This window comes from Panthera pardus, unplaced genomic scaffold, assembly GCF_024362965.1.
Source record: "Panthera pardus isolate Hobbes unplaced genomic scaffold, ASM2436296v1 HiC_scaffold_21, whole genome shotgun sequence".
In the NCBI taxonomy this organism is placed as follows: domain Eukaryota; kingdom Metazoa; phylum Chordata; class Mammalia; order Carnivora; family Felidae; genus Panthera; species Panthera pardus.
The window spans coordinates 57,114,906-57,139,754 of record NW_026526777.1 but is presented as its reverse complement, the minus strand read 5'-3'; the positions used below and the strand labels follow the sequence as shown (position 1 = coordinate 57,139,754).

Here is a 24,849-nt window from a genome sequence, read left to right as displayed (position 1 = left end):
GCCTGCGCGGCCCCTCCCTCCGCCCCCGCCGCCGCCTCCCCCTCCTCCCGCTCCTGCCTCTGCCCCTCCGGCGCGCGTCTGGCACTCGGAGAGCCGCAGCGGCAGCGGCGGGTGCAGCTTGCGGAGAGCCGGGCCGGGGCCGCCGACCAGCAGCCGGGGAGGACGCCGGGGCGCGCGCCGCACTCACCCACCCTCAGCCCCCGCGGCAGCCGCTGACCCGCCACCATGGCCCGCGGCAAAGCCAAGGAGGAGGGCAGCTGGAAGAAATTCATCTGGAACTCGGAGAAGAAGGAGTTTCTGGGCAGGACCGGCGGCAGCTGGTGTAAGTACGGCGCCCGCGGCTCTCCCCGCCACGGTGCCTTCCCCGGCCCGGGCGGCGCATCCCTGCGCAGGCTCTGCGGACCTTTCTCGGGTCTCCCGCCGCCCAGGGTGGAGCGGGGTCGGCGGCGGGCGCCGCTCCGAGCGCGCGGGCCTGGGCTTGTCATCCAGTGCGGAATGCGGGGGCCCCCAGGACGGGCGCGGGGGTGGGGGCGGGATGGCGCGGGGCAGAAGGTTCTACGGATTGCCACGGTCTTTCTTGGTAATTTGCAATCTGTCCGAGCTTCGCGCGAACCCTTCCCTCCTGGGAATGGTCAGGCCCTGGGAGACTAGGTTTGGCTGTCCCCGTAGTCAATGTCCCAAGTCCTAAAAATTGAGATTTGAGGCGGCGAGAGAACCTCACGATGGTAACCGGATCGGATGCAGGCGAGCTTGTGTGTTATAGCAGTTTTCTAGTCTAAATATGTACCTCAAAAGGCGCGGCGGGGGTGGCGGGGGGGGGGGGGGGCGCAGAACCCATCCACATTGCAGTATTTCTTGGCTGTGCCCAGACTTTATCCCAGTGACCTCCCCTGGAGTCATTACAGCCCAGAAGTGGCCCAGGAAGCCCCGAAACAAGTCTGGATGTTTTCAATGTCTGCACACACAGATGCGGAATCAGTAGGTTGGGTTGATCACCGTGAAAGGTTAGCGTAAGAAATAAACGGCATAGAGAGAGGCAGATTCAGCCCACCTGACAAGATTTGGGGCAGCCTGTTGCTTGACTGGATGGACTTTTTTTTTTTTTTTTGCCCCTCGTTGAAAATGAGATACCTTGTTTTCCGCCTCCCTCCACCGGAAGGGTGACATTTTTTTTTAAAGGTCATTTTGAAGGGCAGAGTTGTAGGCAAATGCAGAAGAGTCGTGACTGCAGAAGGGAGAGAAGAAGGGAACTTCCCCCCCCCCCCTCCTGCATCACTGCCCCCTCCTTCTGGAGGATCATCATCATCATCACCACCACCACCACCACCACCACCACCACCACCACAGCTGCAGCCACTGAGGGTGCGCTGGCTAGGGCCTGATGCGGTGTTCCTGATTGGGAGGATCTGTGGCCATCACAGGAGAATGAGTCAGGGAAACCGTGCTTGGCTGACATTTTGAATTGGAAGAAGCTAGATGTATGATTTTTGCAAAGAAGGAAAAAAAAAAAAAAACGCAGCCTGTCGTGGGTCTTTTGGCTGAAAAGCAAAGGGTTAATAATGCATCACACTTCAAGGTTAGTCAAGGTGAAACCGCATTCCAAGGTATTACAAGGAAGCAGCATAGGTATTCTGAGTCATGGTAGACGTAGGTCTTTAAAGTGAGGTCCTTTAGCTTGTGTTTTTTTATTTTATTTTATCTTGGAGGAGGCTGTGTTCTTCAGTGGGATTATTGCCATGGTTTCTCTGGCATAAAGATAGCTCACTGTTTTCTCAACATGGAAGGGAAAACCTGAAGAACTCGGGGTGTGTGTGGGGGGTGACCAGCTCCCTGCCGGGGCGATCTAGCCGTTCCTCACTTGAGCGAGGCCTCGGGGGTGCACTGCGGAATGGGGCCCCCTTCTCCCCGACGCACTGGAGGCTCCAGCCCTGGCAGGTGGACCCCAGCCTTGTCGTGGGTCAGGGGCTGCCTGGGACTCCGGGCATATTGTGAAATTTGTTTGCCCCTCTTGTAAAATAGATTTCTTTCCTCATTCCAGTTCCAGAATAATATTTGCTTTAGAAGGTAAGGCAGGATGGGCAGACTTGTTCTTTAAGCTGACATTTAATGGGGCAGCACCTCCCATGTGTGAGAGAAAATGGGTGCACACGCGTGTGTGTATTAATTTTGGCGTCTCGATCCCACGTCCAGCAAGGTGCCAAGACACTGATTTATGAATGCAGGCGCCGGGATTCCCGTCTCTGCCCGTCTCATCTTAGCTTCTGTTTTCCAAGGTACAGGTGCCGGGCTAAAAATTCAGTTTGGGTTTTGCACTCATTTGTCTCTTCTTTGGCAACGTAAGAAACGACAGACCCTCTCGTAGCAGAGACAGTGGCGGCAGTCGCTGTCCCCTGTGGACAAAATGCTACCTTTCCAGCACTGGGCCCAACATGGATGCCCTTGGGACGAGGGCAGGTCGCCCTTGGCTCGGCTTTGCTTATAGGTAGATTTTCACCAAGATGGACGCAGGAGGCTTGCCTGTCACCTGCTGGAGAAATGGCAGCATGCAAATCACCTGCGGTTTCCACCTTTTCATTAAGTTAATGCAGGCATTGGTAGGTGTTGATTATGTTTACCGCTGGGCCCAGATGCCAGTCTCCTTTTGCCCGTGACCCTTTGAAGGGTACTCATTCTTTTTCTAACTGGGAAATCTCTACGTTACTTGTATTTTTTTTTTTTTTTTTTTAAAAGAAGACACATTGCTTAAGAGGGGAAAATGCCCGTAAAACTTACCTTCTGTGTCACCCTGGCCAGTTGGTACAATGTGTCTAGCTTTTCTTTCTGAGCAGCCCCTGGTCACCTGCGTGCTGGTGAGCTCCCCGCATGGGCCCCCCCAGACGTTCACGTTCCTCTAACCAGGTGACCTTGGTTCACAGCCGTAACTGGGGAGATTTTTGCTAAGTGACATCTTGGAGCAAAAGAGAAAAATCCCTCGCTTCTCTCAGGGTATGCTGTGGAAAAGAAGGGAAAGGCTGGATCTTCGTCAGCTTCATCAGCGTGCCTGCAAAAGGACTAATTTTCCCGGGGCTCTGTTTGTATTTTCAGTTGCAGCCACAATTAGGTTCCTTCTTAAGTAAGTCATTAGAGTTAGGTGTGTGGAGTCGGCACGAGCATTAAAAACGGCTCCAGTTGTTGGGAGAGCTAAGTGGAGTTAAGCTAAGAGCACCGAGACGAGGTGGGGGGCCACAGAAGAAGCGGCTGCAGCAGCTCCTGGCTGACCGTGTTATACCAGCTCTCGCACCTCTTAGGAGCGCGGTCGCTGGAAAATTTTCCAGATCTCTTGACGTCACAGCCTTACCATTTGCCTACTGCTGCTTGGATACAGAATGCAGCACTTAACCCTTGTCCTGCCGGGAGGCAGTGATTGAGCCGGGCAGCTGGGGCTCCGGATCATACAGTCTTTCCGCTTTTCTTACCTTTTGCTTGTGGCCTGGCCTTTTTCCCTTTCTTCCTTCTTTTTTTTTTTTTCCTGATAGAGGAGAAAAAGGGTAACGATTAAACACTTTGGTCTTAGGTGCGTTTGGCTTGGATTGTTTTACTAACGCTCCAGCATGATTTTCCCGAACCATGTACTTGCTGGTTGGAAGGCTGGGCTTTGAAATGCAGGTCAAGGGCAACGTGGCTACCTCCTGTGACAGTGTGCCCGCCCTTTCCCTCCGTCCCTCCGCCTCTTCTTTTCTACGAGGCTTTTGTTCCGTTTTGTTCTGGACTTTTGCCCGAGGACCCCAGCATTCACCGCCTGAGATGTGGAGGTTTTGAGAAGTAACCCGAGGCTCCTTCGCGCAGTCCTGTTTCGGACTCGATAACCTTCCGGTTCGCCTGCTCCCATTCCTGCGTTCGAGGCGAGTCGTTGGCCGGCTCGGGGCTGCCGGGCGATGCCTAGTACAGCCTGTTACTATGTGGCTAATCGGGGAGATAATCCTCGTAAACCAGTAACTGATAGCCTCATTCCCGTCTGTGGGCTTCGTGCTGTTTTGCTTCTTGTGTTTTTGCTTTTGCAGCCAGCTCAGCCCGTGTCCTGCTGTCCTGCTAGCTGTGGGAAAAAGAAAATGCAGCTCGTCGAGCCAGTCAGTATTCCGGGTCCAGGCAGAATATGGAATAAAAATACGCTTGCCGTTTTTACTACAGGGTTTTTCCTTTTTTCTCCCTCCTCCTTGTTTGGCGCCCCTGAAGGAAAACACAGTGTGTTTAGTCCGTCATACACATCAAGAGGCGGGGAGACAGAAAAGCGCAGAAGAGCTTCACGCGGTTTCTCGGCATTCGTTGCCCCATCCCAGCAGAAAAACTTGCAGGCGTTCGAATGTTTGGAGAAGCCGCAGAGCCTGGATTGTAGTTTCAAAATGTCAAGGGATAAGCAAAAAAAGAAAACCTACGTCTCTAAGGGAGTATAGTGTCATATTTGAGATGCATTGCATAAGCACACAAACATGGCCCTAGATTTTATTGGTGATCTTCATGAACGGTTTTTTATTGAGGCAGAAAAATTATTTCCTGTAAATAATCTTAGTTCTAGCAGAACATTCCTCTTACCCTTACCTACCCCCAACATACATACACACACACACACACACACACACACACACAGTAACGGAGGGCTGCCTGTCTCTGTTTGTTACCCCACCGTGGGGGGGTGGGGGGTAGTATGGTCCACTCTCTGAATCAGTGTCAGAAAAGGAAACTCCAAAGACAGACTGGAGGGGAAGGCAGGAAGGAAGTCCCTTCATCTCCGAGGTTAGCCTTTCATTCTGCGGGTGTGACTGTCTCACAGCCTTCTGTTTCTGTCTGTCCTCCTTGCAGTTAAGATCCTTCTGTTCTACGTGATATTTTATGGCTGCCTGGCTGGCATCTTCATCGGAACCATCCAAGTGATGCTGCTTACCATCAGCGAATTCCAGCCCACATACCAGGACCGGGTGGCCCCCCCAGGTAACGCGAATACGTTCAGCTCTTCCACGGGAAAGACGGGTGCCACATTTTCATGCAAGAAGACATTTTTCTGAAAATTGTCTGTTAACGCGCTGGTGGACTGAGCCTGGTTTGATAGGAAAACGCAGAACTGCTCAGTGTTGTGGCCAGGCCTCCTGCCCGCATTGCAGACACAGCTCCGGGGCTCCCCCGCGTCTTCCCAGCTCTGCGGTGAGGGGTGAAGAGCCTCCCCCCCCGCCCGCCCCCAGGCCTGCACCCTCCCCAGCTGCGGGACTCCCGACGAGGCCGCGACCTCCCCCGCTGCCCAGCAGGTCAGTTAGTGGGGTCACTACAGGGCCCTTCAGGCTCAGGCGCATTTTTCACTTTCTTGAGGGGACTGCGACTCTGATAAATCCTTTAAAAAAAAAAATCACTTCAGCTCCTGTTTAGCAAGACGAAGTTAGTTTTAGGGGTGATGAGAAGCTCGGAAGTGGCCAGTTACCCAGAGGGACAAGAGCCACGGCTTCAGGAGTCCACTCTCCCACCTGCTGTTGACTTAGCTTGACCTTGAACGACAACACACTCTCCTCTCACTTCTCCGTGTTTGTACCTGCTTGTTCAGTAGGAGTCTTACTGCTTGGCTGTCTAGACCCACTTTGCAGTTTCACTGTCTCCTTTAGCTGTGACCTGGGAGCTGTGCACAGCCGTCACCGTGCCCTGGGGAGGCCCACTGCCCATATGCCTGATGCTGGCAGGAAGACCAGACAGGAGGGCGACCACAAACCCGACCGTGCTCAGTGGCTCTTCTCAAATTCATTGTCGGGAGGACCCAGAGACAGGAAATGTTGCGCAGTTTCCGGGTTCTTGCGTTATAAATGACCTTGAGGCTGCCGCTGGGGGGGGGGGGGGGGTGGCGATGACGTGTCCCCTCTCCATTTTCCCTGGCAAGTGTTTAGTAACAGCTGCATTAGGTGACAGTCTGGAGGCCGTCTTCATGGCCCTGAGCAGCCTTGGTCAAGTGTGGGAAGTTTGTTGCAAACTTCTTGTGCCCATCTCCTTCTTGGGGTGTGAAGGACTCCAAGGAAGATCTCCAGAACACGGAGGTGGCCAGCGCCAAGTCAAATAGTCGTCCGCTATTAGAAAACCGTAGACATGGCCAGATAAATCTAGATCTAGGGGATTTTGGAAGCGGGGGAGAAAAACCAGTCGTGTAAGTAATATAAAACAACTTTAACCTGCTTGATAATCCACAGTTTCCAGCAACTGTTTCCCAACATCGGTAGGTGAGTGGAAAGGCTGAAGCAGAAACGCTGGTGTGTGCAGAGAAATGTAGGATCTTTACAGGTTGAACGCGGCTTTTGGGACAGGAAGGCCTGGCATGTCCCCTCCTGGTGGGATTTTTGTGGTAGCATTAGCAAGCGTCCTATAAATTTGTGCAGACCCTTATTTTTCTTTTATTTTTGTAAGCCCTCGGAAAGCGGTTCTTTGATTACGATGCTACTTTATGATTGTTCTCCAACTGAAAGCTGCAGGTTGACTCCAAAGCCAAGCATTTAATTTCCTAGCCTCAAAAAAAGTGCTCCTTGTCTGTGTAAACCGTGGGGAGTCAGCCTCCTAATAAAAGTAAACCTTTTCTTCCCGTTCTTTGCAGAAAGGGTGATTTCACTTTCAAAAAGCAAAGGCTAAAAGTGCCAGACCTTTTAAGCGGGGACCTGCCAATGACCTTGCCTCGCAAATCTGGTGAGGTGCTCGGTCCTTGCCCTCTTTCCCCACCTCCCTCCCCCTCCTTCAGCCCCTTCCTAAAAGGCACGTTCTTCGTCCCTATATTTAGTGTCCTCAGCAGTCGGGCTGACCCGACAGGCCGTCGCTTCTCCAGAGCACCGCTCGTGTCTCATTGTGGAAATATGCGTTCCCGTTCTTTGGCCCGAGTCATAGGAAAAGTGCTTCCTCGGATCCCCTTCTTCCCTGACCTGCTGCCTGGGCCCTTTATCTTCGTCATTTCTTTTCTTCCTCATCCACCACCTTGCCAGGAGCGTCTAGGCCCAGCCCCTTTTACCCTCACCTTCCCAAGGGACGTGACGCTCGTTCGAAAATGATAGTGGCCTTGGAGCAGGGAGGCCAGGTGGGCAGAGCCCTTGGTGGCGAGAAGTGCATCCCGGCACCGTCGTGCGTGCTCCGAGGGGACCCCAACGGGACCCTCCCCCTGGCATCTGTCGGAGCGGAGCTCAAGAATTTGTTTCTGACAGGCTGTTCCTTTGGTCTGCAGGCCGAACACGCTGCAGAAGAATGCCCCGGCGATCTTTCGGCTTCAGTGTTGGTAGCTCCAAGCTTCCGTTATCGTGAAAGTTGTAGGTTTCACGAACCCTGCATGCTTAAGTCAAACGAAGCTAGTGAGTGGGAAAGACTTGGTACATCACTTAAAGATTTACGGACTTATCGATGCTATTATTAGCCGTGTCGGAGGCAGGAGCACAGAGCGGGCCTGACTCACTCTGAGCGTGAGCACGCCTCGCTACCTTGTAACTAGATCTCATCTAAGTAACACGTGCAATCCTGGCCCGATGAAAGGGTGATGAAAGGGTGGCGATCGTGCGGGACATTTGGGTTTGACTGTAATGTTGGCTAAGCTGATAGGCCGAACGTGGAAGTCTCAGTGGGGGGACCAAGGTACAGAATGGAGGTGAAATTTAAGGAGAAAAAAAGGATAGCGTGCTGTTTCTGGGCCTGAGCGATGGTGGCCCTTCGTGCCTGGGACCCTCCTTACAGAGTCGTCGTGTTGCTCTGGGATAGTGGAACGGGTCGGCCCCACAGCCTGGAGGGCACACAGGGAGAGCTTCAGCTGCCATACGAGGTTGAAATACACCAAATTGTTCTGTGAGTCAGAAATGGTTGATTATTGGCCATTTGACATCGCTTGACCTAAATACGAGAGCAGCCTCAAGTTCGTAAGCCACGGTACAGGTTTCCACTGTCAAGCTGACCTGAGAAGGAAAAGCAGGAACTTTGAAGGTGGACACAGTCCCCACCATTCCGTGCCCTACTTCATCTCACTGAGCCTCAGTTGTCTCATCTGTAAAATGGGACTCCTACTCTGTGAGGATTTAATGAGTGTATGTAAAGTGAATGGGACCTTCTAGTGGCCAGCCTCGTGGCATGAAACAAAGGGTAGTTATTAGCAGCCACTTCTGTTCTTGCACTGGAGGCAGCGGTTTCCTTTCAGGTACTGAATTCAGTATTTCTAGACTGAGCCCTGGGTGACCCCTCAGGGCTGCTTTATCCACACTGGTTTCACGAAGTGAACAGCATCTTGGCTCTCCACGAAAAGCGTTCGGGAGAAATTGGATTAGGAAACCTGCTGAGAGGTTTTTTTAAGTGAAATCGAAGTGACCTTGTATTTGTTCTGTAGTCCAGCCGCTCCCTTCAAAATACCCACGCTGGCCGGGTCGGCCCTGCCATGCTTTTCTCCCTGGGAGACCCTCTCGGGAAGTCCCCACCGGTGGCTGGTGGCACCCCCTCACTCTGTTCCCTGCCAGACCTGGAGAGGACGGGGGCCGCACGTGCCCACGCTCCCAACCCCGGTCCCCCACGTGACCCCCACGCCCCTTGCTGCCTGCCGGGCGCTATCCTGGAAGGGTCCCCTCCTCCACCCGCCCGCCCCTCCCCCAGCTCCGCTCCCGGAGTCACAGGGGAATGAAGTGCAGGTCACGGTCTGGGGAGATTCCCAGCCGCCCTGCTTCCTGGTAAGTGGGTGTGTGTTCCTGTTCTTCCTCTCCAGCTCTGTGGGGACGGCTTTTCTTTTTGTTTTGAAGTGATAGGGGGTGCCAAAAGAACTATTAACAGGTGCCACGGTACCCAGAATGGGTGGGGGAGGGCGGGGGGAGGGGGTGCAGCCCAGGCCACACTGGCACCCCCTGCAGGTGTGATTTCGTTTGGACTGTGAGAGGGAACAGGGTGCTGTAGTGCAGATCTCAGCGTAATGAAGCCGAATTCTTGAGGAATCACAACATCGGTCTCAGAATTGCTTATTTTTCTCAAACTCCGAATTTCAAGGGGGAGAATTGGAAACACGTGGCTTCCTTCTACTTTGGGTGAATTGCTGTTTCAAAGTGCCAATAGAGTGGCTTTAAAGTCTGTGTGTCTGTCTGTCTGTTGCTGTTTCCATCAGATCCTCTTGAGTTGTAATCTGGGAGCCGACACGATAAATGTACGGGGCTCCCCCGGCCCGGCTGCCTCTCACGTTCTCCCTCCTTCTCTCCTCCCTCCCTCAGATGGATCCTGCCAACCTGCCCCCAGAGTTTGGGGCTCTTGATGAGCTGGCATTGGTGGCAGTTGAGATTTCCAGAAGCTACTGTCCAGACCCCTAGTTTGGGCACAGTTTGGGTTTAGGGTGGCAAACTCCAGACTCATTCTTCAGAGTGTCCCCGCCTCACTGTTAGGCCTCAACAGCCCGCCTGCCTGTGCCCTTCTTCGTTTCTAAAGACCAAGATACAACTAATAAGTGAGCTCTTGGGTACACAGGACGCCTGACGATTAACTTAAAAATGTTCTTGGAGCCACAGAAAAATGAGCCTCACTCTGGGTGCTCATTTTAGACAAGTGAGCAGAGTGGTGACCTCTGACAAGCAGGACCAGGCAACAAATAACATGGAGGGATAACGGGGGAAAAAATGCTGAATCCGTGAAATTTCATTTAGAGCTTTTGTGCCGTGCGCACTCTGTTGTGGAAGGAGCACCAGCCTCACGGTGCCTGCGGTGACCTCGGATGGGCTGGGCTGCTCAGGGCGTTTATTCTAGTAATCTCGCGACCCCAGGGCCCATCCGACACAGGCCGCGAGAGAAGTTGGGGAGACGAAGGAGAGTCTAGGGATGTCTATCATCTACGGGCTTCCGATCAGAAAAGTGTGCCCTTCCCCACGTGTATGCATGAATGTACATCATCAGATATGTAGGATATCTTACTTCAGGTCATTGGCCACTTGGCGAACGTTACGTTTCGTATCTAGACGAGTCAAATCTGCTACATACGCTTGTTCTTCAGCTCGGTCTTCAACAGAAAAGCTTAACGTAAAATAGTAGGGTTTGGCTATTTGTTTACATGTTGTCTGTCTATACTTTCCCATTATAAAAGTTGGTATCTTTTATTAGGAACAAGCACAATTATGAGCTATACAAATATCAAAGACAGGTCCCTATGAAATTAGTTGTGCTTCCAAGGTCCCCTGAACTAAATAATGCTCTCTCTGTTCACCTGAAAGTGAACATAGGACCGTAGGTAAGAGTCTGATGATAAAGGGTGATTCCAGAAGTGCAGGAGGGCCTTCCACCAAAGCGTGTGGCATTTAGCTTAGACGGGAGGAGAGATTTCCTCACGCCAGGCGTTGTTGAACATCCAGGCAGGCTCTAGAGAAAATCCAACAATTCTTCTTTAAAAGACTTTTCAAAGGGAGCAAATTCTCTGGCCTCTGGGAGGGTGTCGATGTGACTGTGGCTGACCCCAGGTGGTCGTCAAAAGCTGAGCCTACGAAGAAGGCGGGGCAAAGGCTGCTATTTTTGCTAGTTTCCAGAAAGCACAGAGGCACCTTTTTCCCTGTGCCCTCCCTGAATTTTGTTAGGTAAATCGATACTTACCTTGCAGACATTAAAAAAAAAAAAAAAAAAATGCTGAAGGGGGAAGATGGTGTGTGTGCATGTGTGCGTATGGATACACGTCCAGATTCTGTACAACATCATACCCCCAGTTTTTTAAAATTCCCGATTGCTCATCAGCTTGGAATGTGCAGGAGATAAATGGTATGCACGGACCGTGTGCACGGCTACATTTGTGTTTCTTTGCCTTGTGTGCCCTCATTAGTCACCATGGGTGCCCTCCTGGGGGTTTCTGTGGAAAATGATGCCTATTTAGAGTTCTTGGTCTGGTGACCGTGGGGTGAATTAAATGGCTGGTCCAGGCAGCTGTGCTTCCGGATTCACTGGAATAACGGTTCACGAGGCCACAATGGCCATATTCGAGTCTAAATGCTTCAGACTCACAAGTTAGATTGAGGAATTCATAAACTTGCTACATTATAAACCTACTTGGAAACAAAAATAATTCTTACTGGAAAGCCTTTCTCTTCTCGTTTCTTTTACTTGCTAGTCCCCCCCCCCCCCCCCACCTCCTGCTATGAACACCTACTAAAGCCAAAAACTGAACGTTCTCCCGATTTGTTGCTCAAGAGACGGGGAACCAACGAAAGGCAAGCGTAGCTCTGGAAAGCAACTGCAAAGCCGAAGAGTAGTTGTTGTTTTAACTCCCAACTCTTACGTAAAGCTAACGTGCTCATTAAAAAACCAAATACGAACATTTCACATAGGCAAGTTACTCTTTCAGTCCTTCTAGGTGGCTTTGTCACATAATAAGCAAAATGTAATTTAAGGCAATCGGCCCCATCAGGGCAAAGCCATATAAAACTCAGCAGGGTGAATGTCAATTCAAGTTCAGGACACTGGCGAGGCAAAAGGTTGTATCTGTTTCCTGGAATATCATTTGAGACCACAAGCCGGTGATTGGGTGTTCTGCTATCTTTGGCCTCTGGGAGTTACCACTGGAAACAAAGCTCATCCTTGTCTAAAGTTCTGACTAACAACCTGAAGGAGTGGCCAGCGTGGAGTAAAGTATCCAGTCTAGTGAGAATACGGTCGGCAAGGTGGGATTCACGTGGCCCTTGGAGGGTGTCCGCGAAATCTTTGGACTCCAAATAACGAAGTTGCCAAATTCGATCGCGTTTCTTTGTCTTTTTTTTCCCATGAGTCTGATAATGTAAAGTGAATGATTTAAAGGGTTTAGATACCAGGTCAAGGGTCTTTTCATTTCATTTGTCTCTTGAATGGATCTAATTGCTCTAGAGAAATTACTTTTGAATAGCAGAATTTGCCTAATGGTTTGGAGAAGATCCCATCAGAGACCTCTCCTAATTAAGATCACCCAGAACAGAATAGGCGAGGGGATTGATGTCCGAGAGATTCCAGGAAAAGAACTTCTCAGGCCAGAAAGCTCTGGATGAAGAAAAGGGGAGGCAGAGCTGGTGGGGGATGGAGTGAGACCTTGCCCAGCCTCGGAGGTGGGGGGGGGGGGGTGGTGAGAGCAGACACTTGATCGTGCCCCCACTTGACTGTATGTGCTCCATAGCCGAGGGGTTAGAGAGAGGAACTGATTGCCTGATCCAAATCATGGATGCTTCTTTTCTGGAAGCGACCTTTAGATCAGAAGTTGGGTATCTTAAAAGGGTGGTCACTAAAGCTTATGGCAGTTACACCTTCGAGATCCTTCGGAAACTCCAAAGGGAGACTTTAGCCTACAAAAGACAGGAAGGCATGGCTGAGCTGCCTGGGGTCGGTCTGTCACTGCTGGCCTCCCTCTCCCCCAAGGCTGTGGTATCCCTTCACGTGGAAAGGACAGGGCAGTGACTTTGGCTCAAGGTCTGATCCAGCTGGGCACGTCACAGGATTGTAAGACCCTGTGCTTAACTATTTTACCTCTTGGTTTCTCGGCCTCACAGTCGCCGATTTTTCACGCGTTTTCGAGCTGTGTCTCACACGGTAACGCACAGGCTCCGTGGGGCTTAGATGTGAGCCACACTTACCGAAGGGTTCGAGCTCTTGGGCGGAAGTTGGTAGGATTCTGTTACGTGATATTCACGATTTCTCCTTGGCCCTGTCTAGAGACACACGAGGCCAGGTGCGTACAGCTTTGCTGGGCCCGCGATGCCCCTGGGTGTGCAGTAATAATGTCCGCCGTTTCCGCAAATTTGACGCTTAACCACAGAGGTGCTTGCTGATGGGAATCACTGGTGTTTGTCTCTGGCTGAGCGTGAACTTCGCCTTGGCCATCGGTCCCAGGCTCCTGAAAGATGCACTTACTAGCTGTGCCCGTTTGCTCGTAAGGTCCCGGAGCACTGAGTCAGGACGGCCGATGCTTTGGGGTCTCACGCGCATCACCCGGCCTCTTCGAATAGCGGAGACCTCGGACTTGGCAGCACGAGGGCGTGAGAAGGACTCCGCGTAAAGCCGCCGTCTGTCCCCGCGGTCCTTCTGCCTCTGGGAGATCCGAGGAGCACGTCACCCAGTCCCGGAGATGGCACCTTGCCCTGTGACTGGCCCCGGGAAGAGGGACCGCAGAAGGGGCCGGGACAGCCGGCGCTGGACGCCCCTCGTGATTAAGTCTTGCCGTGTACTGTCAACGTGCCCTTCGAGGTTCACCTTCCTCCTTTAAAGCCCCCGAGTGCAACTCTCCAGATCTCTGCCGGGCTCGCTGACCACCTGTCAGCATTTTGAGTTTTGCCTCGTCAGCCGCTCTGCCGAGGGACCGCGGCCGGCACCCTTGTCCCTTATCGCTCAGCCGGCGGCCCCTTCCCCACCACCACCTTCCCGAAGGTTAGGGGAGAGCCTGCCGCCTTTCTGATAGCTGATCTCCTCTTCGCCCTTCTCTCTGCCCCGTCTCCTGCCTTCTCCCCAAGCCTGGAAACGCCGTGTACCCTGCACGTGCAGATGGTGGTTTCTGCTCGCACTCCCGCCCCCGTCACACGCTGCCCCTGACGTGGATGTCAGCAGACCTGTGGGACGCGGGACAGAGGGGAAGGCGTGTGCCTCTGTCTTCTGGCTGCCGGGCTCTCCCGGGGCCTCAAGGGGTCGGTGCCCATCAGGCCGCACTCTCTGCCGACTGCAGGGTTATTCCAGGAAAACACCCCGTCCTCCGGGGTTCTGGTGAACCTCTGGCCTTGGGCCTAACCCCGCACTTCTACAAGTCCGGGCTAGTCCCCTCCATCGAAAGGTCCGGTTTCTAAGGCCAACCAGGAATGCTCCCCCCCCCCCCCCCCCGGCCTTGCACATTTTAGTGGGGCGTCCGTCCTACTGACCATTCTCTCTCAGGCATGAGATCCCAGCAGAAGCTTCCACTCACATTTTATTTTATTTTATTTTATTTTAATTTTTGCAGGTATGTGCCATTTAAAAAAATTTTAATGTTTATTTATTTTTGAGACAGAGCATGAGCAGGGGGAGGGGCAGAGAGAGAGGGAGACACAGAATCTGAAACAGGCTCCAGGCTCCGAGCTGTCAGCACAGAGCCCGACGCAGGGCTCGAACTCACCAGCCGTGAGATCATGACCTGAGCCGAAGTCGGACGCTCAACCGGCTGAGCCACCCGGGCGCCCCTTCTGCCACTTTTTATCATATTGTCTCCTTGTGCTACAGATGGTCACAGCTTAATGTAGGAAAAGGTGGATTTAAATCGCGCTAGTCATACAAACATTTTTCTGGGGTTTGCAAGAACCTAAAAAATAATATTTTTAATTGTAGCACTCGCTGTTTACTTTTAACTGATGACTGTTGGGTGAGCAAATCCCGATACTTTTCCTTGGACTCTTCTCCATCGCTGTTGTCAGCTCTCCACCCCCCTGGATTCTTCAGGTCCCGCGTTGTCCTCTCTGAGCTGATTGCTCGTGTCACTTATCAAGTCATTGGTCTCGGGCAGCCCCACACGTTTCCCGTCTTCATCTGTAGTTTTTCCATTCTTCTAGGGAAGTGCAGGCATGGAAGAACTTGCCCCCTGAGCTGCGCCTCCCCCAGGATTTAAGCATTTCTGAAGCTCGAAGCCACCCTTAGTCACTAGAAAATATAGCAGCCGTCAAGCCCAGCCCCTGCCTGTCCTCCCGCCTCGCAGATGGTGCTGCTAAATAGTTCCTGTTCTCTCGTCTTCGTCGTGCCTGTGTCACGATCACCACTCTCCGGTTCTAACTCCCCAGAGCCACGGTTCTCAAACCAAGAGGCTTAAGGATCCTTCAGGCTCGTTAGCGCAGAGGTTGTGACTTGACAGGTCTGGCGTGGAGCCTGTGGGGCTGCAGGTTTGACCAGCCCCGGGGGTGACGTGAGGTGGCATGTTGGGGGTGTTGTGCCCAACACAAAGAGGGTGGGTCTGGGGTCTGGAGCCAGGATTAGAATAGGATTGTCAGGTTTAGCAAACAAAATACGGGACACCCAATTAAATTTGGTCACCAGGTAAACCACGAGTCGATTTTTATAGAAGTGTGTCCTAAATATTACATGGGACATAACTTTTTTTTTTTTTTAACGTTCGTTTTGAGAGAGGGAGAGCTCATGTGCATGCGTGTGCACGCATGTGAGTGGGGGAGGGGCTGAGAGAGAGGGAAAGTCCCAAGCAGGCTCCTCAACTGACAAAAGGGGCTCCATCCCACGAACTGGAGATGATGAACTGAGCTGACATTAAGAGCCCGTCCCTTAGCTGACCGAGCCACCCTGGTGCCCCGTGGGACATACTTCTATAAAAGTCAATTGACGGTTTATCTGAAATTCAAATTTAATCAGGCATCTTGCATTCTATCTGTTGATGCAATTGTGCTAGAAAGCAGTGGATTGAAGGGCGCCCAGGTGGCTCACTCCGTTGAGTGTCTGACTTTTGATTCCGACTCAGGTCATGATCGTGGCTTCAACCCTTGCATCGGGCTCCTTGCTGACAGTGCAGAGCCTGCTTCAGATTCTCTCTTCTCTCTCTCAAAATAAACTTAAAAAAAAAAAAGGCAGTGGATTGAGTCACCGCCCATCGCCCCTGTCTATAGTGCTGTGTAGTATTATTCAAATACCTATCTTAGGAAGTCTTGTGATGGCAGAGGCTTTTGAAAATTAAAGACTAAAAGGTTGGTTAAGGGGCACCTGGGTGGCTCAGTCAGTTAAGCGTCCGACTTCGGTTCAGATCTCGCGGTCTGTGAGTTCGAGCCCCACATCGGGCTCTGTGCTGACAGCTCAGAGCCTGGAGCCTGCTTCGGATTCTGTGTCTCCTCTCTCTGCCCCTCCCGTTCGCGCACGCTCTCTCTCTCTCTCTCAAAAATAAACATTTAAAAAAATTTTTTAAATCGTTGGTTAAAAGAGTGAAAATCCAGGGAAGGTAATTATACTTCGAATTTTTACCACTGGCCCTTGACTTGCTCAGAATACCCACTTGCTTTTGGAATGGAAAGCAAGGATGGCAACTGCACGTAAATGCCAAGTTCATCCAGTTTGGGTTAAAAGATGCACAGAAATACTCCGTTGAGTAGTCTGGAGTCTTGTAGAGTCTGGGGTGGTCATCTGTTCCGTACAGGAAGGAGTCAAAGACCTCTGTGCTCAAAGGCTTGCTCGCAGTCAGGGAAACGAGCTTCCTGCTCGACGTGCGAGCTGGGTATGCGTCTTGTTGACCACGAGCATGTGGGACTGTTGGCCACATAAGGATTCTGGAGTGCTGCATACACACATCGAAATCCTGGTTCCACCTCCTCTCTGTGACCTTGGGCCAGGCGCTTAGCCTTTCCGTGCAGTGTTTTCATTCATAAAATGGAGATAATGCCTATCAGGGAGTGTTGCTGAGTAAGTAAAATGATCTAGGATAGCAAGGCGCCATCACTGGTACTCAGGTACTCAATCAAAGTGCCACAGAAGTGATTTTACAAGAGAGGCAAGAATTTAACCTGTTCTTTTTAGTAGGTGCGATGAGTGAAGGATGGTTCGTACGTTGTGAACCTGCTTTGGGATTATCTTGGCTGACTGCCTTCTTACTAACAGTTTTCTGTGTTTTTCTACCTGGTCTAGGATTAACACAGATTCCTCAGATCCAAAAGACTGAAATTTCCTTTCGCCCGAACGACCCCAAGAGCTATGAGGCATATGTGCTCAACATAGTTAGGTTCCTGGAGAAGTACAAAGATTCAGCCCAGAAGGATGAAATGATTTTTGAAGATTGTGGCAGTAAGTAGACTCATCTTGGACGTTTGTGGTTGGTTCATTCTTACTTCCCGTTTCTATTTGTTATCTAACAATCGCAAGATCGACCCTTGAAGTAATTCAGTGATTGAACCCTGGCCATATTGAGAGGACACTGTTTTCTTTTCTTTTTGTTTTTTTTTGTTTTAAAGCGAGACGACTTTATGGTTTAGGCTTGGATGCAATGGAGAAACAATGTAGCTTCAAGTATTACGATTATCAGCATTTGAAAAGCATCTTATTTTAAAAACACTCCAGGCACCCTTCCGACTCACAGACCACAATTACGGTTACGGTTCTCTTACACCCATTGATTTCGAGAGGCACGATTGTTTATATTTCCAGATTTCTGCCTCGGCCCCCAGGGCTTTCTCTTGCGATGGCTCTTTGACATAATTGGCCGTAACTACACTGATACGGATAGAGGATGATTTCTGGCCAGGGTAGAGGCCTTCCTAGACCCTGCTGGGGGTGGCTGGTGCAGTACGTCTCCGGTAGCCGAGCATTTGGATGAGGAAATGACCGATGAATGGCGAAGGGTGGCTCTTGGTTTCATTAAGCCACTGGCCGGAATACATTGCCTGGCGTGTGCATTATCCAGCCGTGTTTTCGTACCCACTTAGACGGGATGTCCGTCTGAGTTACGAGGCGGTGCCTCTCCTTCCTGTCCTGCCAACACCAGCTCCTTATGGGGCGAACTGTCACGTTAAGCCATCCGGAAAAGAGTAGAAGAAATATTTTCACTACCTTTTTCCTTAGGACTTAAAGGGGGTTTTCGTCTCACTTTGCAGTAACTCAAAGGCCTGTATGTTCAAAGGCCTGTATGAAAGTCATTAGGGTGAATCACTTCACTGGAGGCGGACTGAGTTGAGGCACTTGACCGTTTGAAGGGAAAAGAGTTAACTTGTGACCTTAGAAATACATACAAGTTTTGGCGTTTGCATCGGTTTCCCGTAGGATGCTTTTGTACTAACTCTGAATTCTCTATTTCGTGCGGTCTCTCTCTGGCTTTGTTACGGGCTGTGAATAAAAAATACTACATTACAATTTCTCAGCTGAACAAATGCCAGGAAGAAGTCCCAGCTTGAACAAGCAAACATTGAAAAAAAAAAAAAAAATTGTCTTTAAACCTTGAACAGTGGCGAAAAGGAAGAAAAGAATTCTTTCCTTACCGTTTAACCTGCTCATTAGGGGCACGGACAGTGGCTTAGCCGTGGCCGGGCAGCTGTGACCAGAAGCCTCCCAGTTCTGAAAATTACTGATGCTCCTTTTCATTTGTGCTCTAATTGTAATGTCCCCGTTCATGAGCTCAGTGATGTTGACCTGTGTCAGTGAGGCTGACGGGTGATCGGGTTTCCTTTCAGTCTCCTCACTGGCTGAGTCACCCGTTATTTAAAGGAAGAGACACATGGCCACAGACCACACATCACGCCCCGATCATCAAAGCCCCGTGAAGCCATGACGCGGGGTCATTTACCAGCAATTGCTTTGGGTAAAAGACGTTTCCCGTGTCCATGAGACCAGAGGTGGTTTGCTGGGAATCCGCGCCTTCGTTCAGGCCGAGCACTAAGTGCAGACCGGCCCGGTCTTGGGATGGGTCGTGGTGACCAGGAGGGACCCTCTCCGCTTCCTTTCTCGGGGGCGCCGAGGGAGTCGTTGGTATGTTGTAAGCACGGTGTTTGCGTTTTCAGATGTGCCCAGCGAAATCAAGGAACGGGGAGAATTCAACAACGAACGGGGAGAGCGGAAAGTGTGCAGGTTCAAGCTCGAGTGGTTGGGAAATTGCTCCGGAATAAACGATGAGACTTACGGCTACAAAGAGGGCAAACCGTGTGTCCTCATAAAGCTCAACCGAGTTCTGGGCTTCAAACCTAAGGCAAGTAATGTTTGAAGTCATAGAACTTGAGCCGTTTTCATTTGGGCAGAGCATCTCATAGGCGTGAGGAGAGCATAGAAAAAAGGGTTAGTCTCCCCAGTGGCGACTGACTTACTTTCCTCCCTCCCTCCCTCCCTCCCTCCCTTCCCTCCCTTCCCCCTTCCCTCCCTTCCCCCTTCCCCCTTCCCCCTTCCCTTCCTCTTCCTTCCTTCCGTCCTTTTTATTTCTTTTTTTTGGAGGGGGTACTGAATGAGAATGAGATTTCACTGCAAAACGAGAGGCTGGACACCATTCAGACTGAACTTTGATAACCGTGGTGTTGGCCTTGGATACCGTTGCAGCTTCGAGTGGGTAAACGGGACTTGAGGCCACTGAAAATGGCACCTTGCCATCGTTCGCCGTTAGGTGGGGCGATAGTTGACTCTTTAAAAGAAGGAAAAGTATTGGTGTTATCTCTGCTCTTCCAAAACTGGTTATTTCACTCTGTCCTTCAGGTCAGGGGAAATAGAGCCGCGCTTTTCCCTTCGGTGAGGCTGCTTCCCGCAGCTCTCCCGCATCCACCCTCGGGGTGGGGGAGCACTGCCCTTCCATGCAGGGTTGTCAATTGTTAATATTTTTAAAAAATTTGGTTTTGAGTTTACTTATTTTTGAGACAACGCGAGCGGGCGGAGGGGCAGAGAGCGAGGGAGAGAGAGGATCCCAAGCAGGCTCCACGCTGGCAGCCTGGAGCCCGATGTGGGGCTCAAACTCCCAAACTGTGAGATCGTGACCTGAGCCGAGACCAGGAGTCGGGTGCTTAACCGACTGAGCCCCCCCCAGGCGCCCCGAGTTTTTCTGATAGGAATTGACTGCGGGGTGCTGAGTGACATGAGCAAACCTAACTTCATTTCCGGACCCTGGCGCTCTCGTTCGTTCGCTTTCTGCTCTGTGCCATTACTTTGTGGCCACGATGCTTGCTGCTCCCGAGTCGTATTTACAAAAAGAAAACCGAGGCCGAGATGAGAAGTTCTAACTGAACCCTGTGGGGTGCCTCAAACTCCTTTACCGTCTCCGGAGGGTGTGTGGGATGGACGGTTGCCCGGCTGGCCGACGCGACGGCCCTGCCGCCACGGAAGCTGGTGCACCTCGCTCCCGACAGAACTTCAGTCTTCTTTGTACTGGAGTTAGGATGTGCTGGAGGAGAGATGGTGAGAAGCGTCCCGTCACACTTCCGGCTGGGCTGCATCCGCCAGGGAGCTCTTCGCCTAGCCCAACCGGCTGTTCCGCCACGAACGGGATTGGTGCGGTGGCCCGAAGGGAAGGCGCCTCTTTCTGTCCAGTCCGGTTTGTCTCTGGTCTCCCCCCGCTGCCACCCTCTAATTCATCACCCCGTTTTGTCGTTAGGAATTCTTCTTGTCAGAGGGTGCAGTACCCCAGGGTGTCCTCGAGGTGCCTGTTGCCTCGCCCTCAGAGGGATACGTTCTGGCAACTTCTTTATCAACAAGCGTTGATAACGGTCGTGTCTTTAACGGTCGTGGTGGTGCTGGCCGAAAGGTCCGAGGGAGTCCGATCTAGATGGTCGGTTTCTTGTGTTCTACAACAAAGAGCATCAGAAACAGTAGTTCTCTAGTGATTCGCAGAATTGCCCCTTTTATCTTCGGTTAGGCTGTGTATGTGTTACGTCTCCTATCGAGACTCCCGTCCTGACCTGGTCGAGCAAGCGGGTGGCTGTCTTTGGGGAACGATGCTCATCACACCTCTCCTGAGGTGGCTTGGGGCCGGGGCTGTAGGAGGGAGCGCTCTAGACGGTTCCTCACGGCGGGGATCTTCAGAGTGTACTCTGGGCCCCTTCAGGGGGTTCGCGCTTTCACAAGACCCCTTCACGCGGGGCCCAGCTGCCTTTACCCGTTTTCATATAGGACTTGACAGAGTTGGAAATGCTCCTTAAATGGCAGCGCGTCTCCCGGAGAGTCAAAGGGAAAAACAAAAACCGAAAAAAAACAAAACACCTGCTTGAGGGAACCGGGTGGCGTGATTTATTCACGGGGTAGGAGGAAAGCCCGTTTCATCAAAACAAATGTCAACCAACCTTTCTGTCCAATTATTACGACCTTCTTAATGAGGAATGTTAGTGCCGGGTTGGCCTTTATTTTCCAGCGTCCTTGAGGAACGTTTGCCACCCTGGGTTACGCTGGGAGTTCCGCGTGGCGCCGGGCCGCGTCGCAACCTCGCTGTGGCCTCGCGGAACGCGGGCACGGACTTGTGTTTTGCGCTTTGTTACCGGAGTTGACTCTTCGTGCCCCGTGGGTGCCCGTTTGTGCTCCGGGCCCCCTTGGGTTTTTCAGAAGTCGTGGGAACTGACTCACAGACTCGTTGACCGGCGTGGGTTTGTATTTTTAGCCTCCCAAGAATGAGTCGTCGGAGGCGTACCCAGTGATGAAGTATAATCCCTATGTCCTGCCCGTCCAGTGCACCGGCAAGGTAAGGGGGCGCCTAGTTACCAAAGTGGGGGGTGGGAGGGGAGACCGGGTGGGACCGTCGTCCGTTAGAGGTGCAACTTGGACGTGGGAAGCGAGGCCTGTCGCTTCCGGGCACGGGCCTCGATCGAGCCGTAGCGGCGCGGGGTAGAATGTCTGAGAGAAAGCGGTAACAAGACTCAGACTGTACGTGGGTTTCTCCACGAGAACAAGAAACCGAATTATCGGGGTCGAATCAGCCGGAATCTTGGTTTACGGGACCGAGAGTTAACCAGCCCACACGGGGCCTCTCTGGCCCCCGTGGCGTGTGGCACGTTCGAGGCCACCTTTTTGTTTGTTTCGTTTTGGACGGTTTCCCATTAAAAAAATGTGTTTTGGGCTTTTCTGGAAAAAACAACGAAAGCTGTAACAGCACGTGCTCCCTTTAGACCTGAAAATAGGCCCCTGCTGGATGGATCGTTTACAGAGAGGGCAGACTGAGGAAGGGGGGTGTCTGGGAACAGCCCCATTTTATGGCCACACCGAGAAAGCAGATGGACGCCAAGAGAGTGAGAGGCGGTTACCGAGCCCCTCGGGGAGGAGACCCCTGAAGCGCCATCCACTGGGCGACCACCGGTGGCTTTCTGACTCCCGGTGGCAGGTCCCTTTCTCGGGGTTGCGGGCTCTGGAGACCTGCTTGGTTGGCCTTTGCCGCGGTTCCCTCCCTTGCGCCGCGAGAATAGGCTCCTTTTGCGACCGCTCCCGCGGCTGCCGGGGAGCAGGCCCTGCGCGTGCGCGGCCTCCCCTCGCGTCCGCGAGGCGGCCGTGTCCTCGGTGGCTGAGGTCCCCCGGCCTCCCGGGGAGGCTGGAGCAGGCGCGTCGGGACGGCGGGCGGCCCCCGGGGCGGCAGTTTGCGCGCCGCTCCGTGGGATCCCGCGTCGCGGCCGCGACCATGGCCGGCGGCCCGGGCCGCGAGCCGTTACAACCTGTGCCCCTCTGGTTTGCAGCGAGACGAAGACAAGGACAGAGTTGGGAACGTGGAGTACTTCGGCCTGGGCGGCTACGCCGGCTTCCCCCTGCAGTACTACCCCTACTACGGCAAGCTGCTGCAGCCCAAGTACCTGCAGCCCCTGCTGGCCGTGCAGTTCACCAACCTGACCATGGACACTGAGATCCGCATCGAGTGCAAGGCGTTCGGTGAGAACATCGGGTACAGCGAGAAGGACCGCTTCCAGGGACGCTTTGATGTAAAGATTGAAGTTAAGAGCTGATCGCAAGCACAGATCCTTCCCACTAGCCATTTAAAACAGTTAAAGATACAAAAACAAACACCTACTAGTCTTGAATAAACTGTCATACGTATGGGACCTACACTTAATCTCTCTGCTTTACACTAGCTTTCTGCATTTAATAGGTTAGAATGTAAATTTAAAGTGTAGCAATAGCAACAAAATATTTATTCTACTGTAAATGACAAAAGGAGAATAAAAATTGAGCCTTGGGACGTGCCCATTTTTACTGTAAATTATGATTCCATTACTGACCCGTAGTAAGCAGTGTTTCTGGCCCCTAAGTATTGCCGCCTCGTGTATTTGATTTCGTGTATGGTACCATAGGTGCACCTGGTCGTTTTTCAAGCCATGTTTTATCGTATCTGTTTTCTACTTTATGTGAGCGAGGTTTGCCGTCCACGGTGTAAATACTCAACGGGAATAAAACTGGCATGGTACTTTTTTTTTCTTTCTGTTCTTTTGGGTTTGGCTCTTTCGGAGGCAACGGCCCATCGGTGAGCATTTTTAACACACTCCATACATAGTCTCTCTCCCTGTGGTGTCGGGTCTTTTCCTTTGTGTTTTTGTTTCTGTTTTCCTGGGGCTGGGGGTGGGGGGGCTGTCATGGGGGAACTGCCCTTGAAATTTTAAGTGACGCTACAGAAAACACGAAACGGTGATGGGTTGTGTCGTGCTTTGTACCGAATGCCGTCTTGCTGTTCTCCCCTTGTCCTCCAGTATGTTCTGAAGCCGCGTAGGAGACCTGGATCGCCTGTCGCTTTGGCAAAGTGACAGGACTCATTCATTCGCTTTGGACATTTTCTCTTCCTTTCCTTTTTTCCTTTCTCTGGAGGCATCACACGCTGGTGCTGTGTCTTTATGAATGTTTTAACCATTTTCATGGTGGAAGAATTTTATATTTATGCAGTTGTACAATTTTATTTTTTTCTGCAAGAAAAAGTGTAATGTATGAAATAAACCAAAGTCACTTGTTTGAAAATAAATCTTTATTTTGGACTTTATAAAAAGCAATGCAGTACCCCATAGACCGGTGTTAAATGTCGTCTACAGTGCAAAATCCATGTTCTAACATCTATAATAATCGCCAGGAGTACAGTGTTGATCTTGTATTCAGTCAGGTTAAAACAATGGACAATAAAAGAATGAACACGTTCCTCCTGTGCCTGATTCGGTCTTGTCTGACTGCCCCAGCCTGTGACCTCTTAGCTTCCTCTGCTGCTAGTTATCCAAGATCCTGAAGAAGTACTGAACCTGAAAGACAAAGACACGCGAACGAGTTCGTTAGCTCGCCCGGGAATTCTGCCCTCGCGTGGCCGGCCAGAGGCCAGAGCTGACGAGAGCGACAGGTTCATCGGAGGCCGAGACTCCAGCTCTTCGTTCAGAGCTGGACGCTCAGAGGTATCTTGCGGTGTTAACTTCGCCTAGTTTAGGAGACGTGAATTTTTGGTTCCTGCCGGTGTCTCCCTAGGTTCGTCTGTTTAAAAAAAAGTCTGTGGTGCAGTTGAAAAACAGAGGTTGGGTTTGCGGTTCAGTAAATGAAGGTTCACGCCTCGCTTTCTGGTTCGTGGTTTGGCCTGTGTTCTCATTCGGCCATACTTAAAAATTCACCTTGGTGTGAAAGGAGGCAAAAGGGAGCTTTCTGAAAAACAGCCTCCAGGTAGAACTGAGCCGGAGACTCAGGATCTCTTAACCCGGCCCGGGCAATACGCACACTGAAATCAAACTGAAATCATGGCATCGTACTCCCGAGAACGGGAGCCTCTGGCCAAGCCCGGGCGGCCCTGAGAAACGCCTCTGGCGTGGAGTGGGGGTGCCCTTCGGTCCCATTCCCGTCTCACGACAGACCCGGAGGCCCCGGCCCCTTACGTGACAGCAGGGGTGCTTCAGAAAGAGCGGTGACAGCTCACACGCCCCCCTTGCTGCCTCGCGGTCGCGGTTACCACCCTGCCGATCTGCTTGGTTAACCTTTAAGAATAATACTCGAGGCCTTGCTGGTTCTAGACCAGCCAACGGTTTCATGGCAACTTCATACCAGAGGAGCACGGATTCCTCTTAACAAAAACCGCAGAGGGCACCGTGGCAACCGGCACCACAGCTCGGCCAGTTTTCAGGAGCCTCATTCACAAGGGAGGCGATCCAGCAACGTCCGTAAACGGCGTGCCCGCGTAGAGCTGGTTTCGCGGAATGTCCCCCCCTCACGCTCCTAGAAGTAGAAGGGGTCGCTCCTAGAACAGGAGAGGGCTCATCTCGCTGGAACAACTCCTCTCCCAGGGAGCCCGTCGGTCGTAAACGAGACGTTTATAAACAGGAAGGGGGGTGGGGTGAGGTCTGGGGAAAGGAGTATACACACGGGGGACAGGGGTCTGCGTTTTTGAGGCTGTTCTAAGGTCACAACCTCAGACCCGATCCACTGCTCGCACACGTGCTATCCTGAGCCGCCGGGCGCGTGGTAGCACGCGGGTGCCCTTGCGTGTGTGTGCGTGCGTGCCCGTGTGTGCGTGCGTGCCCGTGT

At 52.0% G+C, this 24,849-nt stretch overlaps 2 protein-coding genes across 2 annotated transcripts in view; one reads left to right on the top strand and one right to left on the bottom strand.

The window, feature by feature from the left end:
* The first annotated feature begins 204 nt into the window (after positions 1 to 204).
* On the top strand, positions 205 to 23,491 carry ATP1B1 (ATPase Na+/K+ transporting subunit beta 1). The gene is made up of 6 exons (XM_019424065.2): positions 205 to 322; positions 4,837 to 4,965; positions 16,564 to 16,719; positions 18,426 to 18,610; positions 20,990 to 21,070; positions 22,053 to 23,491. The coding sequence occupies exons 1-6, from the start codon at positions 226 to 228 to the stop codon at positions 22,314 to 22,316; spliced, it is 912 nt and encodes a 303-aa protein (XP_019279610.1). The 5' UTR covers positions 205 to 225; the 3' UTR covers positions 22,317 to 23,491.
* NME7 (NME/NM23 family member 7) overlaps positions 23,145 to 24,849 on the bottom strand; it is a 258,655-nt gene continuing 256,950 nt past the window's right edge. Inside the window, exon 12 of the mRNA XM_019424042.2 lies at positions 23,145 to 23,588. Coding sequence (XP_019279587.2) covers positions 23,556 to 23,588 — 33 coding nt within the window. The 3' untranslated portion in view covers positions 23,145 to 23,555. The remainder of the gene's footprint in view (positions 23,589 to 24,849) is intronic.

Bases quoted from the DNA above. Each gene is read 5' to 3' on its own strand.
- ATP1B1 (XM_019424065.2), top strand. From the start codon at position 226: ATGGCCCGCGGCAAAGCCAAGGAGGAGGGCAGCTGGAAGAAATTCATC. The intron at 323-4,836 runs GTAAGTACGGCG...TCCTCCTTGCAG, and splicing joins CAGGACCGGCGGCAGCTGGT to TTAAGATCCTTCTGTTCTAC. The intron at 21,071-22,052 runs GTAAGGGGGCGC...TCTGGTTTGCAG, and splicing joins CCGTCCAGTGCACCGGCAAG to CGAGACGAAGACAAGGACAG.